The sequence below is a fragment of the Cylas formicarius genome, unplaced genomic scaffold (assembly GCF_029955315.1).
Source record: "Cylas formicarius isolate icCylForm1 unplaced genomic scaffold, icCylForm1.1 PGA_scaffold_5__7_contigs__length_24384050, whole genome shotgun sequence".
In the NCBI taxonomy this organism is placed as follows: domain Eukaryota; kingdom Metazoa; phylum Arthropoda; class Insecta; order Coleoptera; family Brentidae; genus Cylas; species Cylas formicarius.
In genome coordinates, this window is record NW_026844341.1 from 18,567,439 (window position 1) to 18,587,529 (window position 20,091).

The window sequence follows — 20,091 nt, forward strand, 5'->3', positions numbered from 1 at the left end:
TACAGTGTCTATATATTCTTGTGTGTATTATCTTAAGCAGACCAAGGAAGCAGTTTTAAATAGAGCAAGTGCCGTCCGTGAGTTATTTAACACAATCAAAATACGAAAAATATCGTACCTGGGGCATGTTCTTAGAGGGGACCGCTACAAAATCCTTCAACTTATAATGAAAGGCAAAATCGAAGGTCGCAGAGGTGTTGGAAGGAAACAAATGTCATGGCTAAAGAACATCCGCGATTGGACCGGAATACGCAGTGCCGAACAACTATTCAGATTAGCCGAAGACCGTGATCAATTCGCTAATGTGATTGCCAACGTTAGGGGGACCTGATATGGCACCGAAAGTAGAAGAAGATTATCTTAAGAAAAAATTTTTAGAGATGACTCATTAAACTTATTGTGCTAAAATCACCACAAGTTTTCGCACTTACTTTTTTGGGGAGTGTGATGAATTCTGACTTCAACTAGTCTGCTGGAATTTTTGAATAGATGTTGTTAAATATTCTAATCAACCATTTTGTTTTATACTCATTCAGTAGTTTTATGAATTCAGTCTGTATTTGGTCCAAACCAGCTGCTCTTGGTGGCTTCATTTCCGAGATGGCGGCTCTCACCTCATCCACCAGAATTTCCTTCAGTTCCTTGCGTGCATTATGGAATAAATTCTCCAGATATGTTTTCATAGTTTTTCCAGTGCTTTAGACTTGTTTTTCTGGAATTTCCCTGTTATTTCTCGGACATTCTTGTGAACATTGAAGCAGCATCAATTCTTCTACCAACGAAAAATCCAAGAGTCTATAGAAATCTATAAGCAACCTACAGACGGTGTCACTTAGCTCCGCCGCCGTCAAACAATATATAAGCAGCTACAGAGTAAAATGCGAGCCAGTTTCAGTCAAGCTCTGAAGAATCCAACAGGATGATTGGCGAAACGTTAGCAAGTTCGAGCCGACAAAAACCGACGCAGAAGGAATCCAGAAGTTTTGTAAAAAACAAACACCCTTCTAGCTTTTTCTAGGCGGTATCCAGCGTCTTAGATCGCATATTTGGAGCTCAATATTTCGGTCAAAACTCAGGAAAAAGAAAAGACACTCATTGAAGAATTTCTCTATTTATTCGTTTAGTTTTAGACAAATATATACCCGAACGGCACATTATTATACGCACAAACGCACACTCAGTCGCGGGAGTACTTCCTATATGCCCGGTAGAATTGCTCTAGGAATATGAAACTGAGCACGGTGTAAGGACCGATGCCCATGTAATAAGGGGTGAATCCCTTCCAGAAGGCCAGTATACCCTCGCTCTTAAAAATGCCCGTCACGATCGGGATGGGATTAGTTTGACCGCCGTTGATCCTCGCCATATTTTGGACCCTCGTCTTGACGATGTCGACGGGCAAACTGATGACGCTGGTGACGAAGCCTGCTATCATGGACGCGCAGAAATGGAGCAGGATGCCCTCGCGGAACTTTTCGGTTTCGAGGAGTAACTGTTTCGATTGTGTGTAGCTCGAAAGCTGAGCTCCGTTTACGACCTTTCGAGTATCATTGGGTTCGGTATACGGATCGTACAGGGCGGACACAATATTAGGGGCCTCAGAAAAAAATGGTTAAAAAAAAAGCTTATACAAAACTAGTTTTATGATTTAAATTAAATTTAAAAATTATTCATTTTTTACATATAAAGAACGAATTTTTAAAATATATATTTTCATATTTTTAGAATCCTTAGCAAAAAATAAAGGTAACTTTAATAGAAACTACTTATTCGAATTTTGTGTAGTTTAGACAGAAATTGAGATTACATTTTTTTTATGCAAAATTATGTTCTTAGTAAACACTTCTTTGGAAGACTTCCTTCTAACTATCTGCGATAACTAGGTATTTTAAAATTATACAGAGTGTTTCAAATTAGGGGACATTTTTTTAAAATTTCAACAATTTTTTTTGTAAATGAGTAGCCCATTTTTTTTATATTCATAACAACAGTAACTGTAACAATTAAAGTAAAAACTAAAGTAAAACAAAACGGAAAATCTACAGTAGGTTTTCAACATGTCCACCATTTTGAATAATGCACGTTGTATAAACAATCTCTGTATGGTTTATAGCAATACAAACAAAATCGATGTTATTTAGTTGGACTACAGCTTCTCTCAGTGTGTAGTTCATTTACCGTAGTGAGGTGAGTCCAGTGAGGTAAGATCTGGACTTCGCGGTGGCCACCAGATGTTTCCATTTTGTCGTATCCAAAGACCTTGCTGCCATATTAATTGAGCACGTTCACAAGCCGGTATTTCATTTACTATTAATGGTTGTATATTTTAATATCGTCTAGAGTTTAAGTTTTCATTAAAGAAAATTGGCCCCATAAGCCTTTATCGGTATATTCCACGCCACAGTTTCACAGGTCGTCTTACCTTGTTGTTTTATTTCCAACACCCTTTTCTTATTTTCATCACTGCAGTAATGTGTATTTTTCCCATTAAAAATGGGGGCTTTTCTATGACTCGTCTGTTCAAATTATATGACGCAAGGCGTTATCAGCAAAATGCGTGTCCATTAAAATATTGCAGTAGTGTAATCTTGCGCCAAGCTGAGGCTAGATCTTTTAACATCCGTGACGAGTAGTATAGTAGTAGTACATCCAACTGTTTCGCCCCTGTTAGAACTTGTCGTGGTCTTTTCTTGGACGTGGACAGAAGGCTACCATCCGCATTACAGGAAACTTTTTTTTTACTCTTACGAATTCGATAAAAAACATTCTGTTTTTTCTTGCACCGTATACATTTAATACTAATTTATACTTTGAATCATAACATCACTTAAAACAATTATAAACACTTTGGTTGATTACCACAGCCTACTAGGGTAAAAAGTAAGTTTCATAATAATATTATTAAAAAATGGGAGTTTTTTACTATTAACGAAACCTTTGTTTAAATATCCGAAATATTAATAAATTGTTTTATTATTCATTGAAACAATCATTAAAATTAAATAAAATATAAGAAAGATATGTCATTATAAAATTCTTTAAAATAATTAGGTGTTAGTATTTTTCAACAGCGAGTTCATTATAAAAATTTCGAAAACCATTATATTTAGGTATTAGACATATATATACCAAATTGTAGGTATTTTGATCCGCTTTGAGAAAAATATCAAAAACATGGGCATCTCGTTTAAAAAAATAAATAAATTCCGCAAGTTGAAATTTTAAAAAAATGTCCTTTAGTTTAAGACACCCTGTATAATTTTAAAACGCCTAGCCACCGCAGATCGTTAGAAGGAAAATGTGTTTAAAATTTGATCAAGTAGTCATTACTGCCAGCCGTGGAAGACTATAATAACACATACTAAGAACATAATTTTGCATAAAAAAATATATAATCCCAATTCGGCCAATTCGGGATTTTACCGCTCGGGTTTGGGAGCAATCGGATGTTTTCAGAGATATTTCCCAGTCCTTGAATTTTGACGTTTGTCAATTCTGACGGTCATGTCACTGAATGTATTTGCGTTGTTTTGGCGAAAATGTACCCAAAAACTAACGGTCGTAGAAAAAGTACAGTATGCAAAATGTTCGGTAAACTCACTCGTTTATTAAACACTCGCTCCGCTGCCCTCGTGAGTCAATAGTATATTATGCAACTAACCAAAACTAACCAAAACACGAATACATTCACTGACATGACTGTCAGAATTGACAAACGTCAAAATTCAAAGCGCTTCGAAAACATCCGATTGCTCCCAAACCCGTGCGGTAAATGACTCGGATTCGTGGGAAAAGAAAGTGACGTGGTAAAGCGACGCTTCCCGCACGCTAGATTGGCGCGTAATTAGGTATTTTACAAACAGGAGTCGAAAAACGGCATTTGACTCACGAGCGGAGCGAGTGTTTAATAAACAAGTGAGTTTAAAAGTTTTCTGAACGTGTTACATACTATACTTTTTCCATGACCGTTAGTTTTTGGGTACATTTTCGCAAAACACGAATACATTCACTGACATGACTGTCAGAATTGACAAACGTCAAAATTCAAAGCGTGGGGAATATCTTCGAAAACATCCGATTGCTCCCAAACCCGTGCGGTAAAATCCTGGAAATATCCGAAGTGGCTCGGATCCGTGGAAAATGAAACTGACGTGGCAAAGTGACGCTTCCCGCATGCTAGATCCGTGCGTAATTAGGTTACAGACGGGAGCAGAAAAATACCTTTTACCGCACTTGTACCATAATATATACTATTAAACCATAAAACTCGTGTATAAACTTTTTTCTCTAAAACGAGCAGTTCCTGCGAAAAGGTAAAGGCCCCTAATAAAGTACCCACCCTGTTCTCACCCTCAACTACGTAAAAAGTACACGGATTTGTCGGTGATAAGTAATGAGTTTGCACTTTAGACGTATCTCATGCCCAGCAACTTACCACGAACCTGGCCATCGTAGGCACCAATCCCCTCCACCAGGTCTTGATACCCTCCTCGCGTTTGATACGTATCAGGGCGTCGAAAACGTGCTTGTAATTCCTTCTCTTCTCCGGCGGCAATCGATTGTCCGACGTCATCCTGATCCATGTGACTTCCGCCGGTGTGCCGACGATAGCCCCGCATAATCCTGCCACCATTCCGAGCCCCACCTTAAGTGACAACCCGGGCGTTTGACCGTCGACGGTGAACACATCAAACAACCATGTAAACACGCCCAAACGGGTGGTGGTGTAGGTCGCTTGTCTGAACAAACCCGCGGTGAAGCCGTTGTACAAGGCGAGCAACCCTTCGTTCCTGATGATGTGGACCATGAGGTGAAAAGTGGTACGGTGCTCTTTGGTGCGAACTCCCAGGCCGCTCATCTGCATGCGGTTCTTCATAAGATCCAGCGGATGGACGAATAGGACCGCGCAGCACCCGGCTCCCCCTCCGAATAGAAATTTGTACGGGGTGGGGATACGTTTCTCCGGAGCGGCCATATCGGATAGGTCTCATTTGGGCAACTTTTGATATTGGTGCGCGAAACGAATACGTGAATTTGAAAAACAGTGACGGTGGCTGTCACATTCGTACAAGAGTCAAGATGTCGAATAATCTACTGGTGGTTTATTCAAATCGGTTGAGGTGATTATATTGAGATTCTTGAAGGTGACACAAAGCCACTTAAATTTGCTAGTACATTTTTCAACATTTGATGGTGAATATTCTTAACGCAGTATTTGAGGAATAACTTAAAGTTTGTGTTCTTTTTGTCGACATAATTTTCTCCTCTTTGTGTTAGGATCCTTAGGGCTTCTAACAAGGTTGCTTTCGAAAAATCGTCGCTGGGCGAGACAAGTTTGTCACAAGTAGCGCGAATCGGCTTTTTATTTTAAAAAGAAGGCGCTTCGCGGTTTCTTGTCCTAGAGAGACGCATTGTTTTTCTATCGTGCTCCTACGGACCACTATGGAACATTCGCAAAATCTATGTAATTGCATTGTGCATACACCCTGTATAAAGCGTCTTTTACGTATCAATGAACTTCAACTCTCTCTCTCTCCCTCTCTCTCTTTCTCCCTCTCTCCCTCTCTCTCTCCCTCTCTCTCTCCCTCTCTCTCTCCCTCTCTCTCTCCCTCTCTCTCTCCCTCTCTCTCTTCCTCTCTCTCTCTCCCACTCTTTCTCCCTCTCTCCCTCCCTCTCTCTCTCCCTCCCCTCTCTCTCTCCCACCCTCTCTCCCTCTCTGGAAAAATGCTGGAAATAGAGGCTATAGTCCTAAATCTGACCCGTTTCTTGGTCCGAGAATTTCTCCACTGGAGTAAATGGTTTTCGAGAAAATGTCTAGACTGAGTCCGAGGAATAGTGGTTTTTTATTGCATTTTTTAAAATATTTCCAGCAACATGTATGATAGATGAAAACCGTAAATACAAAAATTGTAGCTCTTGATGCGGTCTATAATACTGTTTATACCTGTTAGTCATATTTTCTAAAAAAATTTATTTACGGGTAATAATTTACTCTGGAAAACAACAATTTTCCGGGTCATTTATATTTTTGTCTAATTTGTATAATTGAAAAACCCTATCTATAATAAAAAAATTTCTGGAAATATAAGTTATAGTACTCGATCTTCCGCGTCTGCTGGTTAAAGAATTTTGCCGATCAGAATAATGGTTTTCCAGAAAATAATTTTCTTCTGTAAACCAAAATAACCCAAAAAAAAATCAAAATTTTTTAAAAAATACTTTGCGCTACTTGATCGCTGCCAACTTTAATGGTTTAAATGTGGGTCTAGACTTTTACTTCTCTGCAAAATCTGAAGTCGGTAGATGCAAATTTAGGGCACCTATTAAGTTTTATAATATTGCACGATATATCGCGAACACCCTGTACAATAGGTAAAAGCCTTAAATGCAAAAGTCTTAGCTGGCTACGCGAGCTATACTTCGGTGTAAAACAAATTGACTTTCTGATTCGTAGTCTTCTAGTTATGATAAATTTTCATTAAAAGAGAAACCAAATTTTCAGTTTTTTGCCAATACTGGCCACACCCGGTACATTTTTAAAAATTGTCAAGAATAAAAGTTTATAGAATTGGGTCTTGCGGATCTCTAGATCCATGCAAACGAGGTTTTTAATTTTTTAAAAATACTTCCCGACCCCCCAGCCCCCCCAATTTCAAATATAAAGTCGATAGCTTCAAACTTCTGACACTTATCGTGTTTCATAGCGATGTACGAAAAACAGTGGAAAATCGCGAAAAAAGATAGATATCATTTTCTGATCGCGGCCATTTCGATTCGATATTTCGAAAGTAACAGTGACCAATAAGCGAGAGAGAACCCAACCTCATAAGAGACCCGTTTAATTATATTACCGATGTGGCCAACAAAGGATAACTCCACTCCCAAATCTCTTATGGACTGCACAGACTGTAAAAGCTCATTATCTATAGAAGAGTTAAAATTACAGTGAGAACGCCGCCTACTAAACATTATAACTTTGCACTTGGAGGTATTAATCTCCATACCGTTGATATTGGAACATATGGAACTAAACTAAACACTAAAACATACATATATCGACACAAGCAACGACATTGACAAATAAATTAAGAAGAAATGGTCCAATGTGGGACCCTTGAGAAATTCCTGATGACATAATATGGCCAACTCTTTGCTTTGGACAAGAAATGTAATTAGAAGTAATATTTCATCAGGAATTTTTTCTGTTGTAAAACTTTATATTTGATATACGAGTTTCTACATATTTTTTGCCTAGATCCTCTAGAGAGTCGCTTTAGTCCTTGTAGACTTCTCCGTAAACCTATGCGAAGGCCTTTTCTTACATCCAACTCAATTGATGTCGCGGTGTATCTAATAGCTTCGAAAGTTCGTAATTGAGTGACGTCTAATGGAACGTGAGTAGGTAGAAAGTTCCTTTACTCGTCGTCAACGTTTGGTTATTACGTTTAATTACCGTTAAAAGCTTGGTCTATCCTCGTGGCGACGTTTTTGCTGCGAAATTCGACGCCATTTTATAATCCGAAAGAAGCGGGGCACGGGGGCACAATTTACTGCGTGTTCTTTCGACGCTTTAATCCTGTCGAATCAGTTACAGGTCAGCGGTTAAAATTCCAATCGCGATGTAAGGGACGCGCTCACTGGTGGAAATAAAAAAAGAGAAATTGATCTGTTCCGGCAGAAACCGAGTGCTAAGTGAGAGGAAAAGAGTATGAAGACTGGCGCTTACCATAAAGGCAAAGATTCCTTAGAAAAACATCAAAGACCTGAGGTGTTGGCTCGGTTGCCGACCAATAGATATCTTAGACATCGTTTAAATAATGGTTTCCAAATCGGATCACCAAGATCGGTGCCAATTTATTTCTATTTATACTTATGTCAACAAGTATTGGGTATTGTCAAAATTGAAATGAAACAAATTAAGCACATATACATCGACATTGACTATTATCACAGTCAAAAAAACTCATTTAAGATACAAGGGGCATGACTTTGACTATCTTTTACTTTTTTATTTGCACAGCATAGCCCCTTCATTGAATTAGATAATAATATATTATATAAAAAGTGCGGTAAACGGCATTTGATTCACAAGTTTATTTGCGGAGCGAGTGTTTAATAAACGAGTGACTTAAAAAGTTTACCGAACGTGTTGCATACTATACTTTTTCTTTTACTTTTTGGGTACATTTTCGCAAAACAACACGAATACATTCACTGACATGACCGTCAAAAATGATAAATGTCAAAATTCAAACTCAAATCTCCGAAAACATCCGATTGCTCCCAAACCCGTGCGGTAAAATCCCGGAAATGTCCGAAGTGGCTCGGACCCGTGGGAAACGAAACTGACGTCGTAAAGCGACGCTTACCGCACGCTAGATCGGTGTGTAATTAGGCATTTTGCAGACAAGAGTAGGAAATTAGTATTTTATGCAACAAGTGCGGTAAACGGCTTTTGATTCACGAGTTTATTGGATACGAGCGGACCGAGTGTTTAAAAAAAGTTTTCCGAACATGTTACTAATTCTTGCAATCTGAAAAACTAACAAGATTTACAGCAATATCCTCAATTTTGAATTTTGAATTTTTGACTAATAAATTAAACAGAACTAATCTGATCAAATATATCCAAAAAAAAAAACAATAATAATAGTAACAAAAGTAATAAGCATAAAATATCAAATTTCAAAGTGTCAAAAACAATTGGAGCTTTTGCAGGGCATTAATTACACCAAAGGACAGACAGTAAAGAGTGATTACGGCGTATGATAGATGAAAATAGCTATCGAAAACCGCACCAGAGCAAAGAGTTGTTTCTGCCCGCAAATTAGAAGCAAAAGATACGTGCAGGTATTTTAAAAGCGGCCACTCAACAATTAATATCAAATAAAGATAAAAATGACCACTTCAAAGCGTCAATCTTGCCTGGTTTTCTTTTAACCAAGTAAGTCAACCACAGTAATTCTAGCAACGTGCCCAGAAATTTGCCTCCAGGTAAATCACAGCAACGGTAAGATATGGCTTTTTCTTGGCTATACGATAAAATAGGACTGGCAGTATCAGCGTTCGATTATAAATTTTAAAGAAAAAATGAAGCGAGAAAATAACAATAATAGATTTCGGTACGAAAAACGAAACTGTACCGAGATTGGCAACGAAAGAAAATCAAAGAGATATATACGCCAGCAGAAGGCCACGCGCGATAAGATTATGACGGATATAAAACTGCAGCCGATATGTCAACAATGGCTACCTAAGAATTGCAACGCAAAAAGGGATTATCTATCAAGTCCTGAAAACTACTAAACAATCTATAGTTTACAACAAAACCAGAAATAGATATTAAATCAGATATTAATCTCGTCACCTTGCATAAAATCCCACGCAGCTGCTACCAAATTGCTAGTTGAACGTTCTTCGAAGAGAACAGGAAAGAAAAAAGAACTAGCGAAACGACATGCGTTGCGGATTTTAAATATCGATGAAAATTTTATAATTGACTAACCGCGTAGCGCAAACAAAACCAAATTTTTCATCAAAGTTATTGCATCGAGGATTGAAAATCGGCCAGCTTCTTATATTACTTGTTAGTAAAATTGTTTGTTCACTGATCAGAGAACGAGAGAAAGAGAGAGAGAGGGAGAAAGAAAATGCGATAGGCTCTCGGCTGGCACGACTGCTGTGGTCATTCACCGACATTTATAACCTGGAGGGTGGCTTAATAAAAAGGGACTGGACGGACCCGTCACCCTCCGAGGGGAACGGAAACGAAAATTGTGAACGTTATTCAAAAATCCGGCCTCTATACCGGCGTGAACTGGAAAAAACAGCTGGGCCGACACCTTTAAAACATTCACTAAACACTAAATACACTCAGTGGGAACCGATTTCAAAACTTTTGGGAACGATTACACGGGATTCTGTCGGGAGCGAACGGAGGTTAAACCGCCAGGAAAAACTGATCATCAGTCAGTCAGTTCCAATTCAAATGTCGATTAAGACGCAATTTGTCGTCGATGTTAATCGCTAGACATTAACGAACGAGTCGGCGAAAACTCTGCAACTAGGGTGAGGCAGTTTGGAGCCGCAGCCGAAACTGACAGCGTCAGGTGTTCTCGAAGTGTTCGCCGAATAATCCTCCTCGATTTCGCTGTCAAATATTTAAATTCATCGCGCCACTGATATAAAAAAAAGAAACGTCAATTTTTCACTAGTGCCGACCCTCGTCAAACTTTAGCGTTCCCGTTTTTTTTCTTGTCGGTTTCAATTAACCCTCGAGTTGACAAATTCGTCGCGACAGGCGGCCGACAAATTTTTGTCAAAATTGTTTTGTTGATTTTGGGGGGGGGGGGGGCGTCCTCGAAAGTCTCCGATCGAACGCGTCCTAAAAATATTCAACCTGGTTCGGTGTTTTTTCTCTTTGGGCCACGTCTTACCCCCGAGGACATAAAAACCAAACGGGGTCGATAAAACGCGGGAGTTTCACCGGCAAACGGGATTCAATTGTGAGTTACGTCGGAAGTTTTTCGTAGGCGGGCGGGTTGCCAAAACAAAGCCAATTCGCAGCTGAGACTATAAAACACAGTTTAACTTTTTCCGCCGTTTGCGGTGGGGGAATGGGACTTTTAGTCGCTTGAGATTTCAAACGATTTATGTACGGCCGTAGCGACACTTAACGTCGACGAAAACCAAGAGGAACTTTTATTTGACAACAGGAAAACATAAAAATCACCACGTTCCAGGTCACAAGTAATCACAATTGATCCTCGCCGAAATAGTTCTGTGAATAATGTTGAACTCATCGGTGGCTTTGGTCCACCTTTCACGTGAAGACTGAGGAGAAACCTCTGGATTAAGAGATAGGTATGCAGCTGAAACCGAAGGCGCTCAAGTAATCACAGTGGATCCTCTCCGAAAGAGTTCTGTGAATATTTACGAACCTATGGATTGCTGAACTCGTCAGTGGCTTTGGTCCTCCTTTGAGATCTTAGGTGGAGACTGATTTAACTGCGGATTCCATAAAATTCGCATGAAAGGAGAAACCTCTGGATAAAAAGGTAGATATGTAGCTGAAACCGAAGGCGATCGTGCAAGTTGATAATTAGAAGAATTATAGTATCGAACAGGTTGACATAAATGATTATGAGGCTGCACATATTAACCTTCCTATTGCAGATTACCCTTTGGCAATGTTAACTGTCCGTCACTACGACCCCAAGGATCTATTGTGACTCCCTGCATAGTCGCAGGGCTTTATGTAGGCTCGTCTTTCTGATTAGACTCGACAGCTTCGATAATGGCTTCTTGGTATAGCTCCTGTTTCATTACGCCTTGCAATACCTTGCAATACTATCCCTCTAAAGGAAATGTAAAGTCATTGGTATTAGTCCTAGATGGTACTTAAGCAATGGCTGCTCAGCAAGAAGATCCAAAATTAAAGTAAAAGATGTTATAGTTCAAAGAAGAGCAGAATGTGGAAGTGACCATAGATTGTTGTTGGCAAAGATGGTGTTCTCTTGAATAGAAAAAGAACTCGTAAAAAAAACATTGCAAAACCAAAAAAGAAGACTGGATTAGAAGCTTACAGAATTTAGATATAAAGGAAACATACAATATACATACCAACACGTCAAAGAATGTATGCTAGAATCAGAAATAGAAGCTCTAGGAGAAGAAGAAGGAAAAGAAAGAAAATATCAAAATAACTTCAGAGAGAACACGATAAACGGAATAAAATAAAAGAAATTATTATACAACCAATGGCTCAGTGCCAAACAACGAAGAGGACCACAGAAAACACAAAGAAAAAACAGATAAGTAAAAAGACTAGCAAACAAGGAAAAGACCAGTTCATCGGTGGTACCAGAAGTTCCGAAGCATGGAGAATGATAAAATCACTAAGAGCAAATAGAAAAGAAATAGCGTATATATTCAGCAGGAGAACCAGGACATCCGGAACTCATAAAATATGGAACGGAGACGCTACTAAGAATTATACAGCTAATGTTTGAGAAAGCAATAAATAGAGAAAAAATACTAGACGAGTGGAAGGAAGCTTAATTAATATCCTTGATTAAAAACGGGGATCGAAGAGACTGTGAAAATTATAGAGGCAGGTTTTACAGCAGGCAGATCATGCGGGGATCAAATTTATACAATTGCACAGCTAATGGAGAAGATGAAAGTAAAGAACAGACCAATATACTTAGCAATCATCGACTTGAAGAAGGCCTTTTACACGGTACTAAAAACTACAATATACACATAAAAGTACGCAACAGCAGTCAGAAGTTTCACAATGTTAAAGGGACTGATACAAGCAACACTTTTCACGATATTCCTGGAACATGCTTTGAAAACCTGGAAATGTAAATGCGAAGGAATGAGGGTTTCTATGAATACCTTTGTTTCGCTGATGTCCAAGTAGTGATTGCCCAAGATGAAAAAGATGTCACTTACGTCGTCAGGAAGTTACTGGAAGAATATGAGAGGATATACTTGAAGAAGACAATATGCATGACAACGAAGGAAGAGAGTGCAGTCAATTTAGCAATAAAGAATACCATTGAAATAAAAGGAACAAACGGCTTCAGATACTTAGGACTTACACTCTCTAAAAATGCTACTACAGAGGAAGAAATAAAGAATAGGCTTGGGCAGACACAATCATGTATACTGTATGCGTTTACATACGATACCATTGTAAAGAGTATAATGACATATGCAGCACAGGTATGGGTAATAAATAAAAACAATAATAGTAAAATCTTAGCTACCGAAATAATGTATTGGAGAAGATGCTGAGCAATCACTAGAAGGGACCAAGTTAGAAATGAAGAAACAGAAAAAGAATGGGCGTGCAAAACGACGTTATACATCGCATACAAACCAGAAGACTCCCATGGTCAAGTGACTGAATGGAGCCCAATTGGAAGAAGAACGAAATGGCGGCCAAGTAGATCATGGAGAGATGAGATAGAAGAATCAATGCAAGGAAGACATTTTCGAGAATGATCATGGAAAGGAAGATGGCTACTGCTGTAGAATAAATTTGTTCGAAACGCCGGCAGCGTACTAAATACTAGCCTAACTCGCGTCGCAGAAACTTTTTCAATAAAAAGGCTTTAATTGCGAAAACGAAAATCGAGTCGCTCGGCTAGTCGCAAAACTTTCTAATGTTATTCCCGGGGGAAAATAAACCCGTTAAATTTGCGCGCGGGCGGGATGGTGGTTCGAACTCGCTAAACTCGATTAAAGCACGATTATTGCTGAAGCGGTAAACTTCACAGGGTGTAGTTGAAAAATTGTTACTATATTACTAATGTTTGGACAGTCAACCCGTATTGCATTGTTCTACAAAAGTGCGTCAGAAATTTGTCACTAGAGGGCACTTCACCTAGAACGTTTTTTTGTTTATTTTCCCTGTATTTTATTTTTATGCTGTTATTGGAAAATAGAACAGATTGCCTTAGGCAGAATCACAAACCTTCAAAACTTGTTACTCTTGTTTTAAGTCGATAAGTGTTATCGTTTAACCAGAAATCGACTTTTTTATTCTCGACTCGAATTTTACCGGTAAATGTGATTTTACCTTATAGGACTCATCGAAATTTGAAAAAGCTATTGCCAGAATCCGTTAAAAATTAGTTTCTATTAAAAGAGCTTATTATCCAACTGCTACCGTGACGGCCCATCAGGAATATTCAAATACTAAATGTCGCGATATGCATTTTTGCTACGGAAGAGCAAATGGAAATGGAAATAAAGCACGACGGCTTTATATCGTGACTTATCCCAAAAAAAAACGTTCCATCTGCTAATACATTCATCAACATACACAGACGACTTGGCGAACGAGGATCGCTCAGGAAAGAATTGCTTGCTCTACAGTTTGGGAAGTTTTGCATGAAAATGATCTTCGGCCCTTTCATTTTCAAAGGGTAATGTAATGTAAAAGGTATGAACAGGGATTATAGGAGATAATCTTATAGGACGTAATTTCTTTAACGGATCGCTTAATGGGAAAATGTATTTGCAATTTCTCCAAGATGAACGACCACCTTTATTGAAAGCGATAACCTTGCAATGGAGACAAAACAGGTCGATAGTGCAAGATGGTGCAAAGGTATTTAAATTAGACATTTGAATATCGAGGGACAGGTCGGGGCGGACCTCTGCTTGGCCGCCAGACCTTAATCCGATGGACTTCTTTTTTTGGGGGCACTTAAAGTCTTTAGTGTATGAAACACCTATAACAGATATCAAAGATCTATGACAATAAAAAATAATAAACGGTTGTATAATGTTATAATAACATATAATGTATAAGAAAATGTTTAGAACTGAACGGTGGGCATTTTGAAAATGATTTGTAATTAGCGTCGTATACTGTTTAATTCCCGATTATTATTAATAATTTCTTATTTTCGAAAATGTTTTAAATTATTGCATTGACTTTAATTTGTAACAGAAATGCATATCGCGATATGCAGTATTGCCTTTTGTCGAGAATAAAAAAAGAATAAATTAAGTCGATAACATTTATCGACCTAAAACAGCAATAACAAAAAAATTTTTGAGGATCTGTTCTATTTTGCAACATCAGTCTAAATAAGTAAAATACAGGGAAAATAAAAAAAATGTTCTAGGTAAAGTGCCCTCTAGCGGTAGATTTCTGAAACACTATTGTTGTGTAGCGATGACTTTTACTAAATCAAGGCTATGTGTACAATAGCCGTAGAGAAGTTATTCCGCTGCGTTAAAAATAAAATTAAAAAAAAAATAATTTTTGCATGGTATAACTCGGAAAATATTTGGATTTCGATTTTTTGTTACGTGACTGAGTACCATTTCCCACGTGAATCTTTTTTGTAAGTTTCCGAATTCAATTTCCAAACACCCTCTATATGGAGGCAACAAGACCTCTCGAGAAATCGCGGGATAGCCCGGGACCGCCTATATACCTCGAGAGTTGACATGGAACCCTTTGTCGGCATTTTTGTTTTACCGAACAGATATTCTAAAGTTGATGACGGGGTGGCGAACAATGGAAAGGGTCGTTTCGTGTCGAGGCGGGGGCGAACACAGTAATTTTCTCATCTTTTCATTGTAACCCTCGCGTCTGGACCGCTTGGCTCTTTCGATTCATATTCTGGAAAATTGGAGTTTCCGTTACGGAGGAAATCCGCGTTACGAATGTGGTCGCCCTTGTTTAATCAATTTCCACGAAATCGCTAAACTGGAAAAGTTGATTTCTACTTCAGAACGGTTCGGCGTCTAGCTCTAATGAGAAATCTCCCGTCACGCACGCCTCGAGATTAAAAAAATTGCTTGTCAATCAGTCATTTTAAAATATAATAAGTAAAATATTTCTTCGACAAAATATTTTGTGGGATTCGCACGATATACGAGGTGTGTTCAGAAGTAAGAGATCTTGCCGATTTCGAAGCGCTTCTGGTATAGTCTTGAGTTCTTCCGGCGATTTTTTCCCTATTTCCTCAATCGTCCCAAACCTCCTTCCTTTCAGGGGTTCCTTGAGTTTTGGGAACAGGAAAACGTAGCAGGGGCCATGTCCGGTGAATATCGTGGCTGAAGCATGATTGTGGTTTTGTTTTTGGCCAAAAAGTTAGACACAAGCGACGATGAATGAGGAGGTGCATTATCGTGATGCAAAATCCATGAATTGTTTTCCCTCGGGCGCATAACTTCAAGGTAATACTCTTTATTGACGGTACGACCTTGTGCTAAGAACTCTTGATGTACTAGGCCACGATAACCAAGGAAATCGCTAAGCAAAACCTTGACATTTGATCGAACTTGACGTGCTTCTTTTTGTCTTAGCGATTCGGGGTTCTTCCTTTGGAACGACTGGCCTTTGGTTTCGACGCCATAACTATATACCCATGATTATGACCTGTTTGGGTATAATCAGGATAATCATTGACGTCGTTTAAGAGCTCTTGAGTTATGCTCCTTTGACGATCCTTTGATTCAACATTAGCAGTTTTGGAATAAATTTTGCTGCTACACATTTCATGCCCCAAAACTTCGGAAAAAATTGCCTGCGACGAGCCAATAGAGATGCCGACGTCTTCAGCCACTTCTCTAATAGTGATTCAAAATCATGTGTTTCACTTTTTCAACGCTTTCATCAGTTATTGACGTGCTGGGACCTCCAGAGCGTGGTTCGTCATCGGCGTCTTCTTGGCCATCTTGGAACAGCTTGAATCACTTATTTGTATCACATTTTTTTGCTCAAAGTATATTGATTATATGACATTGTCAATATTTCCAGTGTTTTGCAGCACTGTATTCGATTTTTTACACAAAATTTTATGCAAATACTTTGTTCCCTTTTATTTGACACCTGAAAATCGCCCTGCACCCAATGTAAGGCTTCTGTCTCACAAAAAAAATAAACGCGCGAACTGACTAAAACTGTGAACATATGTTAGAGACCTATGTACCAACATAACAACAAAAATATCGAAGATCGTACGTAGCCCGCCCAATTACAAAAGTCACTTTATTTTTTGAACACCCCTCGTATAATATTGATTTTTTTATTAAATAAAACAATATGGATGATACGTGATATTTGTGGTCGTCTTTCCTTAGCAGATGAATGAAAAGGGTTTTTTTAATATATAGAATTTTCGAAACGAAATCCGAGAGCCGCTAAAATTTATATCATGTATTATGTTTAAATGAATACCATTGATTCTTTAAGGGTTAAGCGATAGTAAAGCTGTAAACAAAATAATAATATTCTGACAAGCATACCATACTTGTTATCTTGCCAGGGTTGTAGACTCGGAATCTTAAACGGCCTCTGTGGGGTATCATTGCCTCATCCAATGAAAGATTTTGTTTTTTTTTGTTTTGTTTCTATTTCGAGGCATAACTTTGCCAAAAAATTGTGTTTCAAACTAAGAAACTTCTTCATTTCGACTATTGTTGTATCGGTCCATTATTTTTGTTGTTGTGTGTTTATCCCGGATTTATATTTGAGAATATTTTGCATATGATACCTGTTTGTTTCCTTTACTAGTAATTTAAAAAAGTCATCGCCAATAAACGAGTCCACTGTATCCTGCATATTTTCAGGATTTTTTGGAAACACTTTAACAACATCATTTCCCAAAAATGCATTTATATTTATATCACTATCATTTTCGGACCAGTGTGTCGTTTTATTGTTTTCTTTTTCAAACTCTGTACCTTAGGAATCGCTGCTCTCAGAATCACTTACAACAGGTAAAACCTTTCTTTTAGTATTGATTACAATGTCTGAATCATCGCTCTCATCAGTATCATTTTCATCCTCAAATAATATATCAGCATAAAACTCATTAGTCTTATTGCAAATATTATTCCATTCAAAATCGTCTTATTCCAGCAGGTTAGATAATAAATTAATCTATATTTATTTAAAAACTGCTAAAAAACCACTTCAAATAAATGGCCTGTTTGATGGCACAAACAAAGTTATTCTGTCAAAAAACGTATTACTACGTCAGCGGCTACTGGATTCCGAACAAAAAATGACGTATTACTACGTCAGCGACCAGTAATGAGTTAAATATATTATTCAATGACCATAATTTTCTATCGTTTTCTCGAGTGTAGTCTTCAGACACCTAATGAAGTTTCAGTGTTAATTTTCATGTTAATGTAGGAAGACATCATCATCTTTTCCTTTTTTAGCAATGACTCCTACATTAAAAAGAGGAAAACATATGGGAAGATGTTCGAGTATACATTTCGACATCAGTAGGTCGTTATTTTTGAGGCAAAAAGAGCAAGACAAATCGTTCTCATATTATTTGCGAAAGCTGCCTCCGGAAAAATGGACCGACCGGCTTTTTGCATGGGAAAAACCAATTTTTCAAAAAATAATTTCCTCGGTGATTTATATGACTATCGCACGCCTGCTTCTCTTCGCGTTGCCGTAATATTAAATCGCTCATATTGGCGGTGGTATTTCCAAAAGACGATTGAGCTTAAACGGGCAAGACACGAAAGTGAGTTTTTACATTATCTAATAGTCTAAGGTTTCCTTATGCTTTCACGCTAATTTTCTCTTATGAAATATGTTCTTATTTATCTAAAAATTGAATGTTAGTTGTTCGTCCTTCTAGTCCTAAACTAACAAGATACAATGATTTTCCTTTAGCGATATTAATGGTTTCCGCATCGAAGTTTTCGGTGAATCGTTGAGGTTCAAGTTCGACGTAGATTTTCTCGCCGAACTGTGTTGTCCTTTTACTAAAAGGCAGTATTTTGTTTTTGTCACCAACCTTCAGTTTTTGACAACTTACGAGCTCTTTAAGAAACAAGTTGTCATTAAAGGCTTTTAGTAAAGAGGACATTAACTATTTAACACAAACACCCACATAATAGTAGATTTTTTAATATATGAAGGGAAGAGAAAAGAATCGAACCGAACACAACAAAGTAACACGAACAGCTTTGCAAACTAACCGAGGATGCGGACCCCGAAGATTTTCCGTGAAAACCCGAATGTGAACGCCTGCGCTAACCCGAACATACCTGAATACACCCGAACATTTACGAAATTCAAAGTCAAAAATGGCTTAGAACTGCTATACTACTGATAGAATTAGAGACACCCAGTAGTATAGGTGGACCAGAATTATAGTGCTTTTAAAAACGCTTTTCGACTGTAAGTGTCCAAAATTTGACGTCGATAGCTTCAAATTTTTCAGGCAAATAAGGCTTGGTCCCCTAACGGGGGTTGGGGGCTCGGGAAGTATATCGAAAAAATTAAAAACTGCGTTTGCAAGGATCTAAGGAAAAGATCATTTCTCCGAAAACTGTTTATGGAACTGTTTATTGAACGAGAACACGTAGAAGATTTGGCTGCATAAACTTTTATTCTTGACAATTTTTCAAAAATATACAGGGTGCACCGCAAATTAAAAAAAAAAAACATAAAAATGGGTCCCCCTATTATTGAAAATTGGCGATAACTAAATGACTGTGTGTCAGATGTCAGTTTCTTTTACATGGCAATAAAGCTCGCATGGACAGCTAAAACTTTCGCATTTTAGGTTTTCAGCTATTGCACAGGGTGTTCGCGATATTTCGTGGAATATTAAAAAACGTAATAGGTCCCCTAAATTTGCAGCTACCGATTTCAGATTTGGCAGAGAAGTAGAAGTTCAGACCCACATTTGAACTATTAAAGTCAAGCGCAATTAAGTACCGCAAAGTATTTTTTTAATTTTTGTAAATTTTTTTGGTTATTTTGGCTTTCAGAAAAACATATTTTTCTGCATAACCATTCAGCTGATCAGCAAAATTTTTCAACTGGCAGGCGCGGAAGATCCAGCGGCATTATAACATTTATTTTAAGCTTTTTTTCGATTATATACGGAGTTTTCAAACTATGGGCAAAACTCTAAAAGGTTTTGAAAATCGTTATTTTCCAGTGTGAATTATTAACCGCAAATCGAAAATCGTAAAAAATATGGCCAATCGGTTCAAACAGTGTCATAGGCCGCATCAAGAGCTACAATTTTTGTATTTGCGGTTTTAGTCTATCGCCTATGCTGTTCGCCCTCAATCTAGACGCGAAGACGTCATTTAATATTACGACGTACTGCAAGGCTTCAGAAAACAAGTATTTTCTCGAAAACCAGTCACCCTATTGAAAAATTCATATACCGGGAAAAGTGGGAAATCCAGGGATATCACCTCTATTTTATACATTGTTTTCGATAATTCGATTTAGACAGTATCATAAATTGTGTCGAGAGAGAGATTCAGTTTTCGTGTATCATACAGGGTACGTATTCGAAAATACCCCGCAGCATCAATGCTTAATCAAATTGAAAACAGTCCATGCACGTTCAAATAATTTTTTCAAGTTTCTACAAATATTCGTTACGGTCCATCTGTTATGGTGGATTTTACCACGGTCCTGCGAAACTCTCTGGTTAAATGCACTATATTTTTGATCGTACAATACTTACGTAGATTACTATTTTCGTTTGTAGCTGCAAAATCTAATAATGGCATCGTCATTAAAGTATTATAACTAGACTCTGAGATTGGACTACGATTTTG

At 38.0% G+C, this 20,091-nt stretch overlaps 2 protein-coding genes across 5 annotated transcripts in view; one reads left to right on the forward strand and one right to left on the reverse strand.

Annotated features, from left to right (window-relative positions):
* LOC132701716 (uncharacterized) overlaps positions 1-20,091 on the forward strand; it is a 239,485-nt gene that overhangs the window by 209,280 nt on the left and 10,114 nt on the right. The window lies entirely within an intron of this gene.
* Positions 1,121-5,060, reverse strand: LOC132702188 (mitochondrial 2-oxoglutarate/malate carrier protein-like). The gene is made up of 2 exons (XM_060670685.1): positions 4,436-5,060; positions 1,121-1,537 (listed from the first exon to the last, which is right to left on the reverse strand). Exons 1-2 carry the CDS (start codon positions 4,973-4,975, stop codon positions 1,178-1,180), a joined length of 900 nt encoding a protein of 299 aa, XP_060526668.1. The 5' UTR covers positions 4,976-5,060; the 3' UTR covers positions 1,121-1,177.

Bases quoted from the DNA above. Each gene is read 5' to 3' on its own strand.
- LOC132702188 (XM_060670685.1), bottom strand. From the start codon at position 4,975: ATGGCCGCTCCGGAGAAACGTATCCCCACCCCGTACAAATTTCTATTC. The intron at 1,538-4,435 runs GTAAGTTGCTGG...GATACTCGAAAG, and splicing joins CTACGATGGCCAGGTTCGTG to GTCGTAAACGGAGCTCAGCT.